The following is a 21,773-nucleotide window of genomic DNA, read 5'->3' as shown; positions in this document are numbered from 1 at the left end:
ACACAAATGAAACAAATAACAATGTTCTCATCAGAAAGCAACATGTCTATATTCTAGCAGTATGATATGTAAAATACTTCTCTCACATCAAACATTTAAGTCAATGCAATTTATTGTTTCCTTAAGGTTGCTGAAGCTGATACAACATGCTACTGCAACACTATTAATTCTTGATCATACTCTCATATTTCAATGGCAAGTGGAGACTACTAACTACAGATTATTCCTATTCCATAGATAATGACCAATTACTGAAGACAGTATACAACTTCTGGGCCCAAAACTATTACACCAATCTAGTGAATCTAGCACTTTAGAAAGCAAGCCACAGATAACAAGGCATTTCAGCTTCCTATATAATAAAATACCCCAGTGCACATGCATTTAGCTACAAATTTGTAATGTAAGGGGCCACTTCCCAGTTCCCACGCATCACCACCCAATTGAAACCCCACAAAATTTCCAAACCTGATAAGATCGGATGCATCAAAAGTTCACAAGTGAAAAAAACATAAATGTTGTGAGGTCAGGCTGTAGTGTAGGTGACGCACAGTCGCACACCCAAGATTATGTTAAAAAGGATGTACAAGTACAAACAAAAAGAATGAGAATGGTAAACTTATATTCATATTCGGGTTTTGAAGGCAGAATCACAACCAGGTTTAGGCTTTAGGCATCGCAGCCACAGCGACCGACTCAATACTTCTAGATTCTAGGAACCATGATGTTTAGCGGAATAGGAAGCAACGATATATAACCAATCACATGCAATGGCACACACACACCATGTTAACACTTAACAATCAACACTAAGTTTTAATAAATCCACTGCACATTAATCCTATTTATTTATACTTGGAATTTTCTTTTAAGCAAATACATAACCTTATGCTGCATAATCTGTACGAGATCAAAGTACCACTAATCCAAAAAAAAGGAAGTTGCGGTTAGCTTGAAAATATGGGGGGGACAAGCAGGCATATTCTTAAAGGTTATATTGACGTATCAAAACTCAGAGACATAAGACTAGTAAGAAAATCCGAGAGCACTGAAACATACTTCCTCTGACCCACTAATAGTATGTACAACTCCAAATCTGGAAAGTATGGAAATCACAGAGAGTACTATGATGCAGATACTAGACCATAAGAATGAACGATCCTCCATCAGAGACACTAGAATTCAGACCACGAGCAGAACCAAAGCACATAAGCAAAGGTCTGGCTGCAAAATCCATGAACTAGCAGATAGCAAGCTGTTCAGTAAATGGGATGCAAAGGTGGTAGCCACCTAATTGTCCCTAATTGGCACATAAACTAGATTCGGCAGTAGACATAGAAGCACACACGACACATGCATCAATCATCAGAAAAACAGGATCCTACAAAAACTAAGTCACCAGCCTTAGTCGATCTATATCTATAGGACTCGAGAAAAGCAACATTCACAAGGGCATTTCCGCTTGCACTAGAACCAAACACCACACCGCTCATGGTTTAGGCTACAAATTAACTTCTAATGCACGGAAGCACCATCCACGTGTGGCCACCACCCAATGGAAAACTGCACCAAAACCCCAATGAGATCGGACGAAGCCCAAATTTCAAAGGCGCAGACCCCTCTGCGCAGCCCCGTTCATTGGATAGAAGCAACGATATAACCAATCACATGCAATGGCGCACACACACCATGTTAAAAATTAACAGTCAACAATAAGTTTTAATAAATCCACTGCACATTAATCCCATTTAATTATACTTGGAATTTGCTTTTAAGTAAATAAATAAACTATCACAAAGCCAACAAGGTTGATTAACAAAAAAGCCAAATTAACACAAGGTGGATCCGAATTACCTGTCAGGTGTAGGGGAAGCTGTGGAGGAGCGCGGATGTTGGTGGAGGTGCGCGGACGCCGGAGAGCACGGGCAGCCGGGCCACCCGCCATTGGAGGTGTGGACGCTAGGGAAGGAGTACGGATGCCGGAGAGCTCGGGCACCATGGCCGCTCGCTACGGGAGGGAGCACAGACGCCGATGCACCTGGGCCATGGGAGGGCGGAGAGCAGGCCCACGGCACCTCAAGGTCAGAAATGAGGCAGCGGCGGACCGGGTCGTGGATGTGGACGGCACGGAGATGGGGAGGAGGCAGCGACCGAGGGCTCTAAAACCCTCGCTGACGTGGAGATGGGGCGCGCAGGTGCAGAGAGGGGGCACGAGCGTCGGGAGAGGTCCAGAGGTGCGGAGAGGGGGTGCGGGCATCGGGAGAGGTCCAGGAGGCGGCGGCGGCGGGGCGCCGGGGAAAAAGTGGGCAGTCTAAAGGCGTCGGTAGGAAGAAGAGAGTGGCTAACACATTTTCATCCGTGCGCCCTTGTATTTATACTCAGGATGATTTCTAGGGGCGGTTCCTGATCCAGCTGCCCCTACAAATGCATTTGTAGGCGTAGTTCCTGATCCAGTCGCCCCTACAAATATTTTCTATTTTATTAAATTATTAATTCTGTATTTTTTATATCACAAAAACACAAAGTAATATAAAAACAATTGTATATATGCACAAATATAATATTTTGTATTATTCTATATATGCAGAAATATATATATAAAAGCAATTGTAGTCAAAACAATATAGAAAACAAAAAAACAAAAATTAAAATTTTGAATTTTAAAACTTTGACTACAATTTTATAACATTAAATGAAATAAAATGAAAATGTTGTAAACATAAAAGTTGTATAACTCATCAACATGTACAACTTTTATTTTGGTCATCTTATCATGTGACTTTGTTTGAACGATTCAAAATTTGAAATTCCAACAATTTCAAATTGAAACAATATTTTGAAAGAGTAAATAATTTCAGATGAAAAGCTCATAAATACCAAAGTTGTAGAACTCATCAATATGTACAACTTTTATTTTGATCATATTTTTATTTGATCAAATTTGAATAGTTGAAATTTTGAATTTCAATAAATGGCAACTTCAAACAAGATTTTGAAACCTTAACTGATTTCAACAATAAAAGTAATGAACATAAAAGTTGTTGAACTCATCACTATCTACAACTTTTATTTTGGTCACTTCTTCATGTGACAAAGTATTTGTAAACATTGTTCACAAATTCACATGACTCATAGTTTCATGAACTATACGAGAAACATGTTGATCTGTGAACAATGTTTACTATCACTTTGTCAGATGAAGAAATGCTCAAAATAAAAGTTGTAGATCTTGATGAGTTATACAACTTTGGTATTCATCACTTTTCAACTAAAATCATTTAATGGTTAAAAATCTCATTCGAACTTGTCATTTTTTTAAAATTTGAAAATTTAAAGTACTCAAACTTTGTCAAATAAAAAGAATGACCAAATCAACACACTAACTTGATAGGGCATGATTTTAGAAAATTTTAGAAAAAAATCATCACATTTGGAAATAGTATGAGAGAGAAAGACTAGTTACAAATTTTATCTAGAGATTAAAAAAATCACAACTATTCATGATGATCGATGATGAACAAGTGTGATTTCTCTTTTTAATCTATGGCCGAAACTTATAACTAGTTTTTCTCCCTCATACTAACTCTAAATGTAATGTGTTTTTTTTCCTAAAATTTTCTAAAATCATGCTCTATCATTTTAGTCTAGTCATCTATATTTATATTTGTCACTAATTTTAAACAATTCAAATTTTGAATTTCAGAAAATAACAGCTTCAAACCTGATTTTCAGCCACTAAATGATTTCAGTAGTAAAGGTGATGAATATAAAAGTTGTATAACTTGTCAAGATCTCCTACATTCATTTTGGCCATTTCTTCATTTCATAAAGTGTTAAGTGATTTCATAAAGTTTTAGTAGTAATAGAGTGGATGTTAAAATAGATTCATCTGGATATTGCAAAGGGTAGTCTTACACACATGCATAAATATAGTCTCACACACATACAAAAATATGTAGTCTTACACACACATAAATATATAGTCTCACACGCATGTATAAATGAAGTCTTACAAACACACACTTACACAAACACTCCACGTTCAACAACTAGCTAGCCCGTTGTAACGACTTTCCCCTTAACACCTTTTCATTCCCATGGCAATGTCTTTGGGTAGGTTCTTTTCCACAACACTAATCTTCTTAGGAAAGTCTGTGAATAGCGGCATCTCATCATAGTTATTGTAACCTTCAACATCATCCACGCCATTAACACCAATAATGTGTTGTTTCCCGAAGGCAACCACGTGCTTTGTCTTGTTCTTCGGGGAGAGGTTACTTTGTGGGTCATACATATAGAAAACTTATGCGACACGTGAAGCGAGCACCCATGGGTCATCTTGGTAGCCTAGATTCTCGAGGTCTAGGACTCTCAATTTGATCTCATTCAGTTAGTGTTGTTTGATCCAACGGCATCGAAACAGGGCCACTGTTATATTTCTTTCATAGTAAAGTTCTCATATCTCTTTAATGATGCCAAAGTATTGGATCTTTCATCCTAATCTATCGAGAGCCTCTATTCGAACAATACTATTTTGGTTCACATATTTATTATCCTTTGCGTTGGTATATTACGTATACCCATTGATGTCATAAGCATTCCAAGATGTCACTTGTCTTGATGGCCCCTCCACCAACCTACTGATGGTAATAGAGTCTATGGTTTCTTTAAGCGGTATGTTTTGGTCCTTCAACCATGTAGTTAGTCGTTGCTTATGCTGTTTCATGATCTAATCATCCGAACGACCATTTCTTTCCACCATAATGATAGCCAAGTGTTCATCAATATACGGTTACATCAGTTGTGTACTCTGCAAGGCACTATAATGCGCCCAACTCACCTCTTTGTAATCATGGTCGATGAACACTTTTCTACCACTAGTGCCCTTCCTAGCCAGCCTACCCTTATGACGAGAATCTAGTTTACCAATCCCTTTCTGTACTTTTAGATACTCTTGACAGCACTCGATGACTTCTTCAGTACTATAACCCTCTATCATGGAGCTCTCTGGGTATGCTCGATTATGTATGTATCGACTTAGAACCAACATGAACCACTCGTAGGACCACATTTCATGCAAGTAGTAAGGGCCCAGCTCCTACATATGATGAACCATGTGAATCATGAGATGTGGCATTATATCAAAAAAGCAGGAGGTAAACACATCTCTAGTTGGTTTTGTGTCTCCACCACAAATTCATGTAGGTCACTTAGCTCTTGCTTACCAATTGTCTTCTGTGAGATCTTCGAAAAAAGTAGCACATGTGGGTGATGGCCATTTTCAAGAACTCTAGCTTTATAGCTCTGATTGCAATAGGTAGAAACACTGTTAGCATCACATAACAACCGTGAGCCTTGCAGTGTGTTATTGACAAGTCCTTCATCGACACTAGCTTCTTCACATTCGCTGAAAACCTAGTTAGGACTTTTACCCCCTCAGGAAAGTGCATATAGCTCTCTTCTCATCTGGTGTTAAGTTGAAGCATGCTGTGGGTAGAGTGTATTTTCCATTAGCCTCAGGTACCGGGTGAAGCTTTGGCATCACGTTTAGCTGCACCATGTCCTTCCATGCATTCAGACCATCCTTTGACTTGTCTGTGTCCAGCAAGGTAGCAATAAGACTCTCAAAGACATTCTTCTGCACATGCATAGCATCAATGGCATGGGGGACCTCCAAGTCTGCCCAATAAGGCAGATACTGAAAGAAGATCGATTGTTTCTTAAAAGATATGCCTTCGACAGGAGCTGTGCTTCTATCTCTGTTCGTCCCATTCGGATTCTTCTTTCTATAGACGATGCATATGTTTTTCACCATTCTGTACATGTGTTCTCCGTTACGACATCTCTCCAGAGGGGGTTTAATCTCTAGGGTGTTGTCATAAAATCTAAAGAACAATTTGCTGCGGTACTTATGACTTGTCTTTAAGAAGCGTCGGTTCCTTAGGTAAACTATCTTCTTGATTGCATCCAGGTACACCCATGTAGTACCATCCAAGCAAACCAAGCATCACATCTTTCCTTTGATCTGTCTAGACAAAGTAAATAGCGTGGGGTAATCATTGATAGTGATAAATATTATTGCTCTACATATGAAGTCCTCCTTTTGGAATGCATCGTACATTGGCTCCCCATACCTTCATAGCATCTCCATTTCTTGCATCAAAGGCTCGAGGAACACATCTATATCAATGCCTGGTTGTTTAGGGCCAGAAATAAGAATAGTGAGGAGAAGGTACTTTCTCTTCTGACACAACCACGTTGGGATGTTGTACATGGTCAAGATCACTGGCAACTGCTATGGTCGCTCATCCTCTCATTGACAGGATTCATTCCATCGGTGCTCAAGCCAAACCGTACATTCCTTGGATCATCGCTGAATTCTTTATGCTTCTCATCGAACCTTTGCCACTAACTACAATCAGCCGGGTGTGTAATCTTATCATCATCCACCTTACGCTCATCATTCCACCATGTCATGAGTGCGGCTTCTTTAGGGTTTAGGAAGATACGTCTCAAGCGATCAGTCACTGGCAGGTACCACATTACCAAGGCAGGAATTCTTCTCTGCTTTGCATCGTTGCCTAATGGAGTGTCCTCTGGGGGCTGAGATTCTTGTACCACCTTTTTTGTACCCTTCGTATTCCTCTTTTTCCCATGGAGGCTTCGTCCCCACCGTAAAGGTCATTGTTCTTGTACCAGCTGGCCCCACATCAGGGACATTTATCTAGTGACTTGAACGTTTCGCCACAAAAAGTATACAGTGGTTGGGGCATGCATAGATTTTTTCAATCCCCATTGTCAATGGACTTATAACCTTCTTCGCTTGATATGTGTTGGTGGGAACTGAGTTTGGTTGTGGCAGCACCCATGATAGGAGATGCAATAGATCATTGAAACTACAGTCTGACCAGCCGTACTTAGCCTTTAGGATAAGTAGCTCAAGCACAAAATGTAGCGATGTCTAATGTATCGAACAACCCTTTTCAACACCATACACAAGTCTCCTTCGTTGCTTTTATCACCCTTTCTAAATTTTCTAGACCTTTCGGGCTATTTAGTAAAATCTCTGGTCCAAGGGCTCGAATCATGTCCTCCAAATCATCTTGATCCCCGACACGTGCTCCACCATCATTATTGGCACCTCCTTCGTCGTTACCATCCCAACCACCAGCATCACCACCTTGTTCATTACCAAACTCTAAATCCATTCGTGCATCAAGCTCTGCTGAATATTGGGACATGGATTCTAGGGTTTCGTCATTGTATTCTTCCTCATCCTTGTTGTTAACAATAACGGTTTCACCATGATAAATGCACACTGTGTAGTCTTCAACAAATCCTCGTATAATCAAATGTGATCTGATGATAGTCACATCTGTCCATGCCATACGGTTCTTGCAATCTTTATAGGGACAAATAATTATATCCTTATTCTCTGTCAATGTCGTTGCATGCTTCTTTGCGGCCTCAATAAATTTATCCACCTCTTCACGGAAACCTGCCTTGAACCTTAACAAACCATACATCCAAGAGTTCTTGTACTCCATCTTTTACAACAACCACAAAACAAACATAAAGGACTATTTATTCAGATATATATAAAAATGAATCAAATTAATAATTACTTAAGAATAATTGTATATACTTCAAATATATATGAATATAAATCAAATATAATTACATGAAGCATACAAACACACCATGATAGAAGAATATTAATTAATGGCACATTTTTCCATAAATAATTAAAATACATATTTTTTATTATAATAAACAATTTCAAAGACAACAATTAGCAACAATTAAATTTTACCCAATATCTTTCATGCAAACCCTACTCTAATTTCATCAAACACAAATTTATAAAACCGAAATTAATAAAAAAACCAAACCCTAGATCTAGATCTACATGCACATGAAACATCCATAAAACTAACTAATTGTTCACTAAAATCAAGAAACGTGGACCAAATAAGGGTATGATCTTGTTTTCCTCCCTAATTTAACCTAGTACATTCAAAACTTATGTCTAATTTGCTTTATAAGTAGCTCAAGCACCATAGAAGAGAGAGAAAAGCAAAACTCTAATTACTCACCAATCAACCATCAAAACTTCAAAACAAAGTGTGGAATAGCATTTTCTTACCGTCTACAACCTCTCCACCAAAGGATTTGAGACCAAAACCTTCCCCCCTTAGTAGAGCAATTTTTGGAAGGTGCCCAAGGCCTCCCCACCTTTCTTTCACGGGTTGGAGTGAGTGACCCGAGGAGAAGGAAGATGCTGCAGCTTGCTTTATATGTAGATCATTTGTAGGGGCGACTTACAAATCACAGGTATTTATACGCGGGCATTTGTAGGGGCGGCTCAATCACCAGCCGCCCCTACAAATAGCAATACCGGGGGCGGCTGGTGAGTGAGCCGCCCCTACAAATCCAATCTATTTGTAGGGGCGGCTCGTATCACCAGCCGCCCCTGCTGTTCCATTTGTAGGGGCGGCTGGTCTCGTTGCTCCTGAGCACGCCACTGTAAGGGCGGCTCCATCACCAGCCACCCCTACAAAAAATTTATCTCGTTGCTACAAACTATTTTTCACGTAGTGAAGTGTCAAGTCACTCTCGGCTTAATCACCTGATCGGCTACCCAAAAGTATGATGGATTATCGAGTGGCCAATGTCGCTCATGACTTGTTGACCTCACCACCAATGGAGTGGTCGTGGGTCTAGGTCAATCTAGGAAGGAGTTCATTTCTAGCTATAGTAGCTAGATCAAGGTAATAAATAGCGGTGATAGCGCCCGCAATTGCGATAGCGGCCCATTGCTGCTACTGCTATGAGGTAGCGCTCTGTACTTTGCAGTGTGAAACTTTACGGCCGCAATTCTGAATAGTGGGGCGATATTGCGGCCGTAATTGCACATAGCAGGCCACAATAGCGTGGACGCAAATAACCCTAATCAACCCAGCCCACTACGACTCACACCCCCAACTCAAACACTCACGCATCGGCTGTAGCCTCCAGGTCCAAGTTCAGGCGTTCTTTGAGTATAATTAAATGTCTATTTCTATTCATTATTCAAGATATATGTACTTAAAATTATGTGGGATTATCGGTTGCCTCTATTGGAACTTATCGTCCACAATATCACCCGTTATCCGCAATCTGCTACCTCGACGTCAATCCGCTACCAACCCGCTATATGCTATTTATTACCTTGAGCTAGATAAGTGTTTGTCCAAGTGCATAATTAAAAAAATATTTATCTTAGATGGAGGTGATGGTATCTTATGATCATTGTGGTTGCTTTTGTGCTCAGCAAATGCAAAGAAAGAAAGCGTTTATCCGACAGTTGGATAAATGAGCTTTTTAAAGTTACATGGAGTTGTTAGTTGTTAGGTTGTCATATACTCATACTGTATGATTTTAGGCATTATTTTCTATCTAGTACTTATAAAACGACCAGCCCTTTTTTCTTCCAATAAAAACTACGAGTAATATTTTGCTCCCCTTCTAGAATACAAAACACTTCTAAAAAAAGAGCGGTGCGATCGCGAGTGGTCAGTGTATGATGAATTGGCTAAGGATCTCGCTATATAGAAATTTTTATAGGAATTAGTTCATTTTCACGTAAAGAAGCCATAATGACAAAACAAAGTTTGGTGGCCTTGGAGCCATGCATCTCGAGAATTGTGCAAAGACCTTTCATCTACATCGGCGATGGCATACAATAATTAGAAACACCAGCCTTTAAATTTGGTGGACTATAATCACCGTCATAAATAAATAAAAAACAATGGTTATTTTCTGAAAAACTATCCATTATGAAAAATAATAATACTAACTCTATAAGTTGGCATCTACATTAGAGCAACTCTAATAGCTCCTTAAAAATCACTTCATAAATCAATGATTAGGCCAAGTGAATAGAATGAATACAAAGCTCTATTTTTTTTTTTGAATCGTTCGCTTTTGCTTATAAACGGCTGGCCCCTGGTGGCTGCAGCTGTTTTAGTTATAGCAACAGTGCCACACAGCTTAAGCGAACGATTCATTTGTCTTTCTCAATAGTAATTTCCAATAGTTGACATTCTACAACTCAAAAACTGAGTGGGAAGCGGAAAACGGAGTGGGGGTGGGAAAACTGGTGTAGACGGGGTGTCTAAACCAATCACTTCACAAACTAAGACCTCTCAACTACAAACTTTTCTTTATCATAATTTCTTTTGTTTTTAATGTAGGAAGAGAAATGATTGGATATCTTATTTTAAATATCGGATAATCCACGTAATATTTGCAAGTTATCTATATCTATTAGATTTGCTAATTCTATATGCTAACCCGAGTACGCATACAATTGGATCTGGAATATCCGTATTCGTATAAGGCTCTCCCCATTTTTAAAATTCAGATTTGCATAGGATGATCCACATAATATTTATAAATAATATATATTTGTTTGATTTTGCTAATTTATATTGTATACTACAATCAAATTCAGAAGTACTCCTTCTATCTACGAAAAAAATACAATTCTAGCACAGTGTCATAGTTTAGTATCCTAAATTCGATTAATTATAGATAAAAAATATCAATATTTATGATATCAAATAAATATCATTATTAGATTAATCATGAAATGTATTTTCATAATAAATTATTTTAGAGTTATAAATGTGAATAGTATTCACTAGAATTTTAATTAAACGTAAACCATGTTTGTTGAGTTGTATCCACGTTCTCTAAATCCGTCCTCAAAATTCGGATTGAGATACAGGAGAGAAGTAGCCGCGCCACTTTCACACTCACACTGTCACACCTTTCCAAACTGCAGTGACAAGCAACGACTCACATAGGTCATGTTTAGTTCATCAAATATCCAAACTTTGGCATTATACAAAAAAAAGATTTCCCGTCACATCAAACTTGCGGTACATACATGAAGTACTAAATATTGACGAAATCAAAAACTAATTGCATAGTTTGGTTGTACTTTGCGAGACGAACGTTTTGAGCCTAATTAGTCAACGATTAGACAATTATTACCAAATAAAAACAAAATACTACAGTGTAGCAACAGTGCTACCGAATTCAGCCGGCGCCAAATCCGGCCGGAACTAAACGCGGCCATAAACGGCACTCATAAAGGAGCAGACAACACAACACGGCGGTGTACGCGAAAATCGCTTGAAAATTTTCGTCGCTCGGAACGCGTGCGGCGCCATAATTTCGCAAATCTGCACCCTCGTACGAACCGCGAACTGCGAAGCAAATGCACTTCATAAATAGTGGCAACACTGTACTACTTCTGAGCTGCTGCTGCCAAAAAAAACGAAACAAATTCCTCTCGTCCTAAACGAGCTTAAACCCTGATGAACCATTCGTGCTTATAACATGAACACGTTAAACAGAGAGCAAATCAAGGTTAACGGCGCCGTCCCAGCAGCAGCCTCCGCTTCTCGCATCCCAGCCGTGGACGCGACGGCGACGCACGGCCTCGGAAACCCCAAAAATTCTCACGAGAACCAACCCACGGAGGGAGAGGCTGATGGCGCGCGCGCGCGCGTATTTACAAGCAGTTGCTGGCCGGCGCCGGCGCCCGCGGCTGGGATGCCAGCGGGAAGCTGCGGGTCGCCGCGAACAGCGCGGCGAACGACGAGGACCGGTGCTCGCCTCGCACGACGGGTGCGGCGACGGCGGCGGCGTAGGAGGCGGCTGTGGCTGTGGCTGTGGCAGGCGGCGTGGATGATGATGCAGGTGGTGCCGAGGTGGAGGCAGGGTTGGGGCCGGAGGCGACGCGCTCGCAGGAGGGGCACATGGAGAGGGTGGTGGCCGGGAGGCGCATGAAGAAGGGCCGCGCCGTCTTGAGCGCGCGCAGCTCCGCCAGCTCCTTGTGCAGCCGCCGGTTCTCCTCCGTCAGCGTCTCGCAGCAGCGCTTCAGGTACTCGCAGTCCACCTCCGTCTGCTTCAGCTTCGTCCTGCATGACATGGGCGCGTCGATTGCCGGCCGGAGAACATAAGGTTAGCTGAACTGAGCAGCTCCGTGGCCGCCGGCTGGACCAGCTGGAGGGAGGATATCAGGAGCAGAGATTTTTTTTCCCCTGTGCATGCACCTACCTGGCTCGGCGGTTCTGGAACCAGACTTCCACCTGTCGCGGCCGGAGGTTGAGCTGCTTCGCCAGCGCCGCCTTCTGCTTCTGCAGGCCGCCGGCGACAAAGGTTGGTTAGTCTCGACGTCAAGACCAAGAAGGCAAGTTTCCATGGATTCTTACAGGGTTGAGGGTGCTGTGGTCCTTGAAGCTCTCCTCCAGGAACGCGGACTGCTCCTTGGAGAGTCGCAGCTTCTTGCGCGCGGACGCGCCCTCGTCCTCATCGCTCGCGCGAGACGACGACCGCTCGCCACCGCCGCAGCCGCCGGCCTGCGCCCCGCCGCCGCCCTCGGCGTGGGCACGTATGCCGCCACCCAGGTCCAGCGGGAAGGAGCCCGCGCTGTCGTCGTTGGGCGACGAGGACAGGGCCGCCGCCGCGCCCAGGTCTTCCTCGTCGTCCTCCAGCGCCGCCAGAGCGCTCGCCGCCACCGACGACGGCGCCCGGTTCACGTCGAACCCGCGCGCCGCCGGCGCCTCGCCACGGCCTGCATGACAGATGCCTGCAGACAGGAAGAAGAAGAACGACCCGGTCAGTCACGGCACCACCCAACAGAGAAACCAAGAATCCAGAGCGCGGAGCTAGCTAGCGTCGGAAGAAACCAGAACACACGGCTCTCACCGGCGTCCGAAGGCGGCCACTGAAGGCCGAGGCTGCTGGACACGAGGCTGAGCCGCACCGCCGGCTCCGGTGTGGCCGGCGCCGCCGCCCACCACCCCGCTGCCCTGCTTATTCCCCTCCCGCCCTCCTCACCCCCTCTTCCGGTTCCGGTGGCGCTGGCTCCAATCCCGACCCCAAGCCCGAGGCCCAGCTCCGGCAGCGCCCTCCCGGCGGCGTCCGGCACTGGCGCCTCGCCCAGGCTCAGCCCCAGTTCCATCCCACCAGAACCAAGAAACAGCACCGCCCCCGGCAAGCAGGAGCAGCAAGGAACGGGAGCAGCACCGTCCCCGCGTGCGATGTGGGAGAGCGTGGCAACGGTGTGGGAGAGCTCAGCCAGCTGAGTGACGGAGGAGAGGACCCGTGTTTGGTTTGGTTTTGACTCCTTCAGGACAGCGGTTTGACGAGCGCACGTGAGTGGAGTGGCCCGGCAAAAGGGAGCAGGCAGGGGGGTCGAATCATGAGGGCAGGATTAAAAAAACCCACAGGGCGATGGCAGCATGGCCGCATGGCAGCATGGCATGGCATGGCGATGCAGCACTGCACAGCGTTGCAGTGCAGTGCAGTCGCAGCGAGGGCGGCAGTGGCAGCGGCAGCGGCGGCAGCATGGCCCAGCCAGCAGCAGCAGCCACTAATAATTATGTTAATCATCACCGTGGGCGGGGGCGGGCGACGTATCTTTGCCCTTTCGTTAGTACAGTAGCTCCCACGATCTTTATCAGAAAGCTGGGAGGTGCAGATGCAAGCCACCGTGCTCGCCCGGCCATCGCCCCGGATGTGCGTATTTCTTGGAGATCTCTATTTCTTGGGGAGCGTATTGTTTTTGTCCCAGGTGCTGCCAGGAACAACTTGGAGCACAACTTCCTTTTTCACTATTTATATTCTTTCTCTATATCAGCCATTGCCCCCGAGACAAAACATTACCAAGAACAACCATGATGATGAATCGTCCGATGGACAAATAAAATAAAAATGTTCTTAGATTTCTTAATTGGACACCAAAAGAAGTGTCTTATACTACTAGCTTATTATTAGATGCAGCTAATTATGGCAGACAGCCATGCCATCCCTCAAACACACGTGTATTTTCTTATACATGGATTTGACTACATGTGAAGCAATGTTTTCAGAACGGCTGGTCGAGTCTGGATGCCTGGGGACCGTCCAGAACGTCCAGGACGATTAGTCGTCGTCCAGGACGATTAATCGACCCTGGACGAGTCCTCTGGTCGTCCCCTATATATGGAGAACTGATATACCATATATATTATATAGTTACTCAAACTAATATACACACACTAATATACTACATGTTCTGGACTCTAGATAGGTCAGTTGGCCACTTACCTGGCTGCTGCAGAGCCCTTTCTTGTCTTGTTGGCTGCTGCTGACAAACTAAAATTATAGAAAAATAAAGCACATTAGCAAGGAAATATGGTGAAAGGCAATCAGGTGAAAGACAATCAAGTGATCAACAAAGAAAATTAAAACAGTAAAGCACACAATTTAAACCAGTCCAGAACTGCATAGTGCATAGTGGCTAGTGGGCATAGTGCCACGCTGCCATTGCCATAGTGCATAGTGCAATGGTGCATACATCAAGTCCAGTACATAAATAGGCAAAACAGCCAATGATCTAAAGAACTACTCAAGTAGAGTGCCATCTACACAAAAGCCTCCTCCATCTCCATCTGTTGCACATCCATGGGGGTCTTCATCCTCCTCCATTGGTGCCACAGGATCAGATGCATGTTGATCTTCTTGGTCTTCATTTCTTGCATCAGCATCATGGTCACTATCATCTTCTGCACCTCTAGATATATCTTGTGCTGCAAAAGTCCCCCTACGACGCTTCCTGTTCCTAGTATAGGTCTTCTGGACAGTGGCTACAGCACGGCTAGCAGCAACCCTAGGCAAGTTGCGAGCCCTTAGATTCTCAGATGCACCAATAGCTTCATCCACAACAGTCCAAGGCAGCTCCCCATAATTCTCATCAACCCATTCACTGTCCCACTGAAACTCTTCTAGCAAGAGAGGGTTGCTCCTCTTTCCTTTGCAACCAAGTTCTCGAATTTTTTGAAACCTATTTGTCATCTTTCTGTTTTAACTGACATAAACCAATTTATTTAGCCTCTTGTGCTCTAATCTATTCCTCTTTTTGGTGTGAATCTACAGAAAAAAATAACATGACATCACATTGGTCTACAATTTCCAACAGCACTAACACTCTAGCAATGATACTTACACTAGAGAATTCGCTCCAGTTACGCTCACAACCTGATGCTGCGCAACAAAGACTGATAATTTTCTTTGCTAAACATAGTAGTTCAAATGTATGGCCACCATATGAACACCACCAATGAACTAAAACACAATTAGACTAGAATCAGCTCATAGCAAAACAGAATCAGCACAATTGAAGGAAAGAAAATGTTCTAAACTTACTAGGGTTCTTTTTGTCTCTGTCCCTTATAGCTAAAGGCATTGAGAAGCCTTCACCTTCAGATTGTTCATAGTCATCAGCTTGCTGCGAAATCTTGGTTGACACATTGTCATCAGTCACCATTTTCCATAGAACTTGATTGAACTTGCCTCTTAACCTTGCAGCTTGTCTCTTGTCTTTCTCCCTTATGGCAAAGAACTTGTTTGGATTCAAGAATAGGGCTGCCCCATATAGCTTTTGTTCCATTTGGGTATCCCACCTCTTATCATATAACGCCAGCACCTAGCCAAGTAATTTAGTTTTATCTTTTAGAGATTCTTTGATGGTGCTTTTTGCAACATCCATGGTTGCAGTGATCTCAGGAGCTGCTGGTGTCTCATCCCCATCTGTAATCCTTAGAGCAACGAGAAGTAGTTGTGAAGCTTTCAAGCAATATTCCAATTTAGTCCAAAATGGCACAGACAGGATAATATTCTCAACTCGTTTGCCTTCAACAGACTTAGACATGCTGTTATTGTGCCATTCCTCGCTGACGACTAAATTTCTCAAGCCTTGCTTATTTTTATACATACTTGCCAAAGTGAGATAAGAAGTAGCAAATCGAGTCACAGCTGGCCTCACAAGATCCCCACCTATTTTCTGTCTCATTAGATCAAGTATCCTCCCATGCTTGTATAGAAATCTGCTCACCTTCTTTCCTGAATTTATGACAGTGTTGAACTCCTTTATCTCTCCAATGTCTTGCAGCAACAAATTCAGGCAATGGGCAGCACAAGGTGTCCAAAACAAGTGCGTGATCCTCTCCATTAGAATCCTTCCCGCTGCCTTGAAGTTGGACCCATTGTCTATGATAATCTGCACCACATATTCCCTCCCAATCTTGTCAATTTGCTTCTCTAACAAATCTGTTAGCAAATTCATATCAGCTACCTCACTTGATGCATCAACTGAACCTAGGAAGAAGGTCCCTGCTGGACTGTTTACAAGAAAATTGATTAAATGACGATAGCTAGTATCTGTCCAACCATTAGACATCAGAGTGCAACCATACTCTTTCCAAGCTTCCTCATGCTTTTTCCTCAGTTCTGTTGTCCTATTGACAGCCCTTTCTAACAATGGCTCCCTAATTTCATGGTAGGATGGTGAGCGGTACCCAGGTCCATACTGTCCAATTGACTCAAGCATAATCTCCCAGCTTCTAGAGTTAATGACATTGAATGGTATATGATTTTCATAAAAGAAATCAGCTACATGGTCATCAACAACTTGTTTGTTCTCTTTCTTTGTGCAATGCTCTATAGTAGGCTGAGAGTAGGATGGTGAGCGGTACCCAGGTCCATACTGTCCAATTGACTCAAGCATAACCTCCCAGCTTCTAGAGTTAATGACATTGAATGGTATACAATTTTCATAAAAGAAATCAGCTACATGGTCATCAACAACTTGTTTGTTCTCTTTCTTTGTGCAATGCTTTATAGTAGGCTGAGAAGTCTTGAATTTGTGCCTTTCTGAAACTACCTCTTCTGGTGTCTTCCGAAGTATGGAAACAACTGACTTGGTGTTCTTTTGATTTGCTGGTTTTGATGAACCAGCAGCAGCCATATAGGCAGCGATGGAAGATTGAGCTACTTTCTTCTTTGCTTGTGCTTGCTTTTGCTTGGTCTTTGTACCAGAACTAGGCACTTTTTTCTAGTTCAACTTCAGCAACTTCATCACCTTCACCCTCTTTAGAATCTTGTTGAACTTCAGGAACTACCACAACTGCAGACCTTGTATTCTTCTTGATATAAGCATCCATCTCTCGCTTAATAATCTCAGGGCAATTTGGACATCCAAGTGCATCACCATAACTTCCAGCAAGGTGTTGTTTGAACCTACTGATTTCTGAGGGAGTTATCTTCTTACAAAAAATACATTGCACAACGTCCTTCTTTGCAATATCTGGCCACCATCCAAACTTCCATCCAGGGTCTCAAGACTTAGCCTTCCTCTTGGGATCTTTAGCTTCAGCAGCCATTTCTAGAGGCAGTTTTGCTAGGGCCTTTTCCACAAGAGATGCAACATCGGGAGCAGTTGATGCTGCTGAACCAGCAGCAGCAGTAGAGCCTGATGCAACTGAGGAGGCTAGAGCAGAACCAACTTCTCCTTGAACTTTAGCATCATGGATGTTCATGTACACTTCCACTGCACGTTGCCTCTGCCGATCTAGATCTACACAGAGAAACAGAGCTTCAAGCTTCAAAGCACCAAGATTGAACGAGGAGGTGATGACTGACCTGAGGAGGAGGAGCTCATATTCTTCGTGTAGTCTTCCTCCCTTACACAGTTGGATCTGTAGTTCTGCACCCGCTAGATCTATAGGCCTGCGTGCCTGTAGCACTGCAACAACCACAGGGAAGAGAGGGAGGGCAGCTGGAAGGGGGAGGAGCAGCAGGGAACCAAGGGAGGGTAGCTGGAAGGGGGAGGAGTAGCTGGAAGGGAGAGGGAGGGCTGCTGCTGGACTGGGAGAGGTGAAAGACTAGAAGACTAAAGAGTGAGTGTGTCTGCTGTGTGAGTGAGAGGCTGAGGGAGTGAGGGGGTAGGAAAGGAAAACCCTAATGGGCTTGGACCAAAATATAAAATAGGCCTAGCTCTCAGATACATCCCACTCTCAGGCTGGACGGGCTGGACCACTAGCACAGCCTGGACGGGCGATTAATCGTGGCTAGACGATGATTAATCAGACGACTAGTTTCCTGGACGGTCTGGCCTATTCGGAGGCCCTGGTCGAGTTGCTAAAACCATCCAGGACGATTAGTCACGATTAATCGCGATTAATTGGACGTCCTAAAAACAGGGATGTGAAGTGGATTACCTAGTATGAACTAGTCTTTCAATAACATACATGGGTAGTTTAGATATAGATTTAATGATTTGCCTTATGCCACTATAAATAAAAATGCAAAGAAAAAACCATCAGTTTGCTTCCAAATTATCCACCTTTGCCATTACTTAAAGTTACAAGTGGCCCTCTATCTTTGCATCTAAGTTACTTGTCACTATAAAAAACCAAAGTGTTTATATTTGTGCTTCTAAGGGCCTGTTTCAATCACCTCTGGATTATTAGAATCTAGATTGTAAATTAGATTGTATTAATTTGAATTGTGGATTATAATAAATGTGTTATTTGAATCCCTAGATTATATATTTGTTGCAGTATACTAGTAGGATTTAGGTTTCGTAGCACTAATAATCTTCTATTAGTAGGCTTGAGATGGATTATATTATTAGAATAACCTGTTGGTTGGGCAATCCATAATCTTGGATGTTTGGTTCATTGAGACTTTTTTTGTCCGATTACTATAATTCAAAAGTGATCTCAATAAGCCCTAAACTATACATTTGTACCATTATCAATATAGAAAAACTAACTCAAGGAATGCATAAATGATGTATTACACGAAGCAATAGCGATACCTCTATCTCCACATCACGCGCATATCTCAAGCTAAAACTTCAACTATACAAATATCATAGAGTGTTTAGTAACTAAAGTTTATTGCAACCCACGAAAAAAATAGCGCGCTATTTTGCCGCTATAGCACGCTAATAGCGTCCCAGATAGCTCGCCGCGACGATATCTTGCATTTTCACGCTATACGCGCTATTGCTGCTATAGCGCCGCTATTGCCGCTATAGCGCCATAGCGCGCTAAATCGCCGCTATTGCTGTTTCATGTGCTGACCAATGATTACAGATCGGACGACGATTAATCGTGATTAGTCGTCCTTATCGTAAAAAGGTGCTCGATAAGGGTCCTCGATTAGTTTGGACCGATTAGAAACCTTATCGTCTGATAAGTTGCGACTAATCACGATTAGTCGTCCGATCAGACACACATGACGACTAGTTGGGCCAGTATATTCAGCTAAAGAATTCGGCCCAGCTAAAGAATTCGGCCCACCTAATAGCTGGCCCATTAGGGTAAGATAAGAGTGAGTGTCTGAGTGACGACTGACGAGTGAAGGAGCTGGCTGCAAGCGCCGCACACGGCACATTTCTCTCTCGCTCTGGCTCTGCTCTCTCTCGCAGCTCTGTCCGCAGCGGCGCAGCTCCGTCCACGGCCTGCAGCTCCCTCGCCGGCGCAGCTCCGTCCGCGGCCTGCAGCTCCCTCGCCGGCGCTGCTCCGTCCACGGCCTGCAGCTCCGTCCGTCGGCGCAGCTCGTCCACGGCCTGCAGCTCTGTCCGCAGCGGCGCAGCTCCATCCGCCGGTGCAGCTCCGTCTGCAGCGGCGCAGCTCCGTCGGTCAAGCGCCAGGGTGCGGACGATCTACGAGAGCAAGCTCCTGGAGCACGACCCCGAGCGCCACCTCGCCTGTCTCCTCTCCTATCTCGCGCGGACGGCGTTCACGAACAAGGACTGCGGCAAGGGCGAGCGCGAGGCACAGTGGGCGGTAGAGCAGAGGGCACTCCACGGCCTGAACCAGCTCGCCACCTCCTCCGACGACGACCTAGTCTGCAGCTCCGTCCGCGCCTCTCGCCGGCGTCCGCAGCATCAAGATGAGACACCACTCTGCCTCCTCTGCCATGTTTACATATATTTACATCATAATATATATAGTATATACATGGTCGATCAGGCCATCTGGGCACAAGGACGACTAAATGTCCGACTAGCCGATTAGACCGATTAGGACCGACTAATCGTCCCTTATCGACGACTAATCGTCCCTTATCGACTTATCGGTGGTCATACGACTAGCCTCGATAATACAATCTGAAAACATTGGTGCTGACAAAAAAAAACAAGGCAGAGTCAGATTTAGGCCCATCTTGAGCCCTCTAACCCTAATCCAGAGTACCCTCCGTTATTGTTGTTTCATGTTAGCTACTGAATATTTGAACCTTATGGATGTTTAGACTGTATGGAAGTATGAAACTATGAATATGTTGCCTGTTTGGACTGTTTATTATTTTTTTGCCTGGCTGTATATAAATAGCGCGCTATAGCAGCGCTATAGCGGCGATATAGCGTGAGCAGCTATCTCACGCTGCGGCGCTATAGCGGTGCTATAGCGCGGCTATAGCGGCGCTATAGCGACGCTATAGCAGCGCATAGCTCCCAGGAGTGGCCGCCGCTAAATTATATAGCGCGCGATTTTTTTCATGGATTGCAACCATAAAAAATATATGAATGTATCTCTATATAGTTTTGTGTTAGAATATGAACAAATGAAAGAGAGCAAATACAAAGAAAGTTCGATTAGCTATGCCTATGTGTGAATAATTTTATCCACATGGACTAGTTTGTATAATTTTTTAGGGTTCCATTGTTTTTTTCAGGAGTGGATCTATATAGATTGTATGTGTGTGGATGGACCCATGAAAAAAATGGTAAAACGGTGATTATGATAAATGTGACGCGATCTTATCCACGAGTCCTCCCAAAATCGCACTTGAGACCCGTCACCTAGATCAAACTTGCCCAATGAAAGAAACTCCCTCTTGACCTTCATAGCGCCAGCCCAAAATTGAAAATCCCTGGGCATGTATTGAGCCTGCGTCAAACTTTTGTTTCTTAGATATTTATTCCTAAGCAATTGCTACCACACCCCGTCTCCATTAATTAATTTAAACAGTCATTTGCTTAGGAGGCACTTATTGTGAATATCTAAATTTAGGACTCCCAACCCTCCTTGGTCTTTCGGTGTGCAAACTACCTCCCACTTAGTCAGTCTATACTTTTTCTTATGTTCATCACTCTGCCAGAAAAACCGTGATCTATAGTAATCCAACTTCTTCAAAACCCCTCTCGGAATTTCAAAAAAAGATAACATGAACATAGGGAGACTACTCAAAATAGAGTTAATTAGAACAAGCCTTCTTCCTGCTTACAACATCTTGCTCCTCCAACAATTGAGTCTTTTCTGGAATCTTTCCTCAACATATTTCTGGTCCTTATTCAAGAGTTTTCTATGGTGCATAGGAATTCCTAGGTATCTAAATGGGAATGATCCTATATTACACCCAAAAATTTGTGCATATTCAATTTAATTGGCTTTGGCCACCCCGTAGCAGAACAATTCACTTTTATGGAAATTGATCTTGAGTCCTGATAATTGTTCAAAAGCACAAAGCAAGAGCTTCATGTTTTTGGCCCTCTCTAGATCATTGTCCATAAAGATAATAGTATCATCCGCATACTGAAGGACCGAAAGTCCCTCATCTATCAAATGTGAAACAACCCCTTTGATTTGTTCAGCCTCTTTAGCTCTTGAAATAAGGACAACCAACATGTCTACCACTATATTAAACAAGATCGGAGATAATGGGTCCCCTTGACGCACTCCTTTCCTTGTTTGAAAATAATGGCCTATATTATCATTGACCTTTACTACAACACTCCCTCTAGAGATAACTTTCGCAATCCAATCACACCAAGTTTGTGAGAATCCTTTCATTCGAAGAACTTGTTGTATGAAGGGCCACTTTAGTTTATCATATGCTTTTTCAAAGTCTAGTTTTAAAATGATAGCATCTCATTTTTTCCTATG

The 21,773-nt window shown here is 43.4% G+C and overlaps 1 protein-coding gene and 1 pseudogene across 1 annotated transcript; both read right to left on the bottom strand.

Annotated features, from left to right (window-relative positions):
- Positions 1-11,254: 11,254 nt before the first annotated feature.
- On the bottom strand, positions 11,255-13,128 carry LOC136473114 (homeobox-leucine zipper protein HOX27-like). Its single transcript, XM_066470807.1, has 4 exons — positions 12,763-13,128; positions 12,267-12,643; positions 12,112-12,191; positions 11,255-11,972 (listed from the first exon to the last, which is right to left on the bottom strand). Exons 1-4 carry the CDS (start codon positions 13,016-13,018, stop codon positions 11,564-11,566), a joined length of 1,122 nt encoding a protein of 373 aa, XP_066326904.1. The 5' UTR covers positions 13,019-13,128; the 3' UTR covers positions 11,255-11,563.
- Positions 13,129-15,523: 2,395 nt separating this feature from the next.
- On the bottom strand, positions 15,524-17,414 carry LOC136469654 (uncharacterized; annotated as a pseudogene).
- Positions 17,415-21,773: the final 4,359 nt, after the last annotated feature.

This window comes from Miscanthus floridulus, chromosome 8 (genome assembly GCF_019320115.1).
Source record: "Miscanthus floridulus cultivar M001 chromosome 8, ASM1932011v1, whole genome shotgun sequence".
Classification (NCBI taxonomy): Eukaryota; Viridiplantae; Streptophyta; class Magnoliopsida; order Poales; family Poaceae; genus Miscanthus; species Miscanthus floridulus.
The sequence above is the reverse complement of the archived record's forward strand: the minus strand, read 5'-3'. Positions and strand labels throughout refer to the sequence as shown.

Excerpts from the sequence above, each read along its gene's own strand:
- LOC136473114 (XM_066470807.1), bottom strand. The coding sequence starts at position 13,018 with ATGGAACTGGGGCTGAGCCTGGGCGAGGCGCCAGTGCCGGACGCCGCC. Across the intron at positions 12,644-12,762 it reads GTGGCCGCCTTCGGACGCCG|GCATCTGTCATGCAGGCCGT; the intron begins GTGAGAGCCGTG and ends TCCTGTCTGCAG. Across the intron at positions 12,192-12,266 it reads ACCACAGCACCCTCAACCCT|AAGCAGAAGGCGGCGCTGGC; the intron begins GTAAGAATCCAT and ends GGCGGCCTGCAG.